Source organism: Colobus angolensis, unplaced genomic scaffold, assembly GCF_000951035.1.
Source record: "Colobus angolensis palliatus isolate OR3802 unplaced genomic scaffold, Cang.pa_1.0 Scaffold169, whole genome shotgun sequence".
Taxonomy (NCBI): Eukaryota; Metazoa; Chordata; class Mammalia; order Primates; family Cercopithecidae; genus Colobus; species Colobus angolensis.
In genome coordinates, this window is record NW_012114810.1 from 3563815 (window position 1) to 3565503 (window position 1689).

At 50.7% G+C, this 1689-nt stretch overlaps 1 protein-coding gene across 1 annotated transcript in view; it reads left to right on the forward strand.

Annotated features, from left to right (window-relative positions):
- LOC105508945 (peptidoglycan recognition protein 3-like) overlaps positions 1 to 1413 on the forward strand; it is a 13324-nt gene extending 11911 nt beyond the window's left edge. Inside the window, exons 5-6 of the mRNA XM_011937970.1 lie at positions 388 to 506; positions 1175 to 1413. Coding sequence (XP_011793360.1) covers positions 388 to 506; positions 1175 to 1353 — 298 coding nt within the window. The 3' untranslated portion in view covers positions 1354 to 1413. The remainder of the gene's footprint in view (positions 1 to 387; positions 507 to 1174) is intronic.
- Positions 1414 to 1689: the final 276 nt, after the last annotated feature.

Sequence of the window (1689 nt, forward strand, 5' to 3'; positions counted from 1 at the left end):
GAAGTGGATTGTGGTGTTTTTTTTGTTTTGTTTTGTTTTCTGTCCTTGTCCACATTGGCACATAAGAGATCTCCAGTCAATATCCGGTGAATGGAACCATCCAAACCATCTTTAGGTGTGCAGTTCACTGAGTGCCAGGAAGCCACTGCTCACCTTGGAGGAGTCAGATTTAGTGGTGTGGTGGGAACAAAGGCCAGGTTGAAGTGGATTGTGGTGGTTTTTTTGTTTTGTTTTGTTTACTGTCCTTGTCCACATTGGCACATAAGAGATCTCCAGTCAATATCCGGTGAATGGATGAAAGAATGAGTGAATGGTTGAAGGAGTGAATGAAGTATTTAAATTCTGTTTCCCAGAGTAACTGTCTTCATTTTCTTTTCCTGACTTAAGCTTCCTGGTGGGCCAGGATGGTGGCGTGTACGAAGGGGTTGGATGGCACGTCGAAGGCTCTCACACTTATGGATTCAATGATATTGCCCTAGGAATTGCCTTCATCGGCTACTTTGTAGGTAAGGGGTGAGCATGGGGTAGAGGGGTGCTGGGGGCTGAGGGACCAGGCGGCATGTCTGGGAAGCATGGTGGGAAAGGCGTCCTGTAGTGCCTGGCAGTGTGAGTGGAACAGTTTAGCTTTAAAGTGGACTCTTCATACAGAACGTCACCAAGATCCCCTTTCAGACAGAGCATTTACCCCCAAATCCACCCATCCCCATGCCCAGCTCCACCTCGCTCTATATCCAAGGCAAACATGGAGCAAGGGGGGAAAAGTCTTTTGGAAACTTCAGTGCTTTTATTGCTCAGTTGGCAAATGGGTCCCCTTTCTTGGTAGTCATGGCAACAATTTGGGGCACACCACTGTCTGTTATGGAAAACCAGTGGGTGTCTCTGTGGTGCTGTATCTGCTTTATACCTGCTCAGAAGTGGTGTATTGTGCTGCAGTTCCCCTCCAGAGCAGTTTTTTAACCTTCGGAAGAAACTGGCATGGAGGAATCAGAGAAAGCTGTGACCTTGTTTTCTTTTGTGCCTGAGTGCCACAATTTATGTAAATGTGTTGGCTATGGTGATGGTGGAATGGGGTGGGGGCGGGGGGAAGAAAGAAACTGGAATCTAGGTGCTTGTCCCTTCCCTAATCAAGAAACTCTGAGTCCCTAATGACTAATGGGGAAAATGTGTTTTGCAGAAAAACCTCCAAATGCCGCAGCACTGGAGGCGGCCCAGGACCTGATCCAGTGTGCCGTGGTTGAGGGGTACCTGACTCCAAACTACCTACTGGTGGGCCACAGTGACGTGGTCAACATCCTGTCCCCGGGGCAGGCTTTGTACAACATCATCAGCACCTGGCCTCATTTCAAGCACTGAAGGAGGCCCCGCTCCCTCTGAGACTGCCCTCCCTCCCCTGCTGGGTCTCTCCAATCCTCACCAGACACCCTGGCTCAGCACCTTGTGTCCCCCTCCCCTGCCAGCCCATTCTTTCTCAGGTTCGAATGGTCATGCCCTTTCCTGCCAACATCCTCCAGGAGCCCCTAAACCTCGCAGCTGGGCATTCACAGCCCTCCTGGTCTGAGTTTAGACTTCCTCTCTCCTCACCTACCTCTCCCCTGGGCACCTACCTCCTCAGTCGGGTGAGACAATGGGCTGGTCCTTGTGGCGTTTCTCTCTCTCTCTCCCTAACCCCTGTCTTCTCTCTCTCTCTCT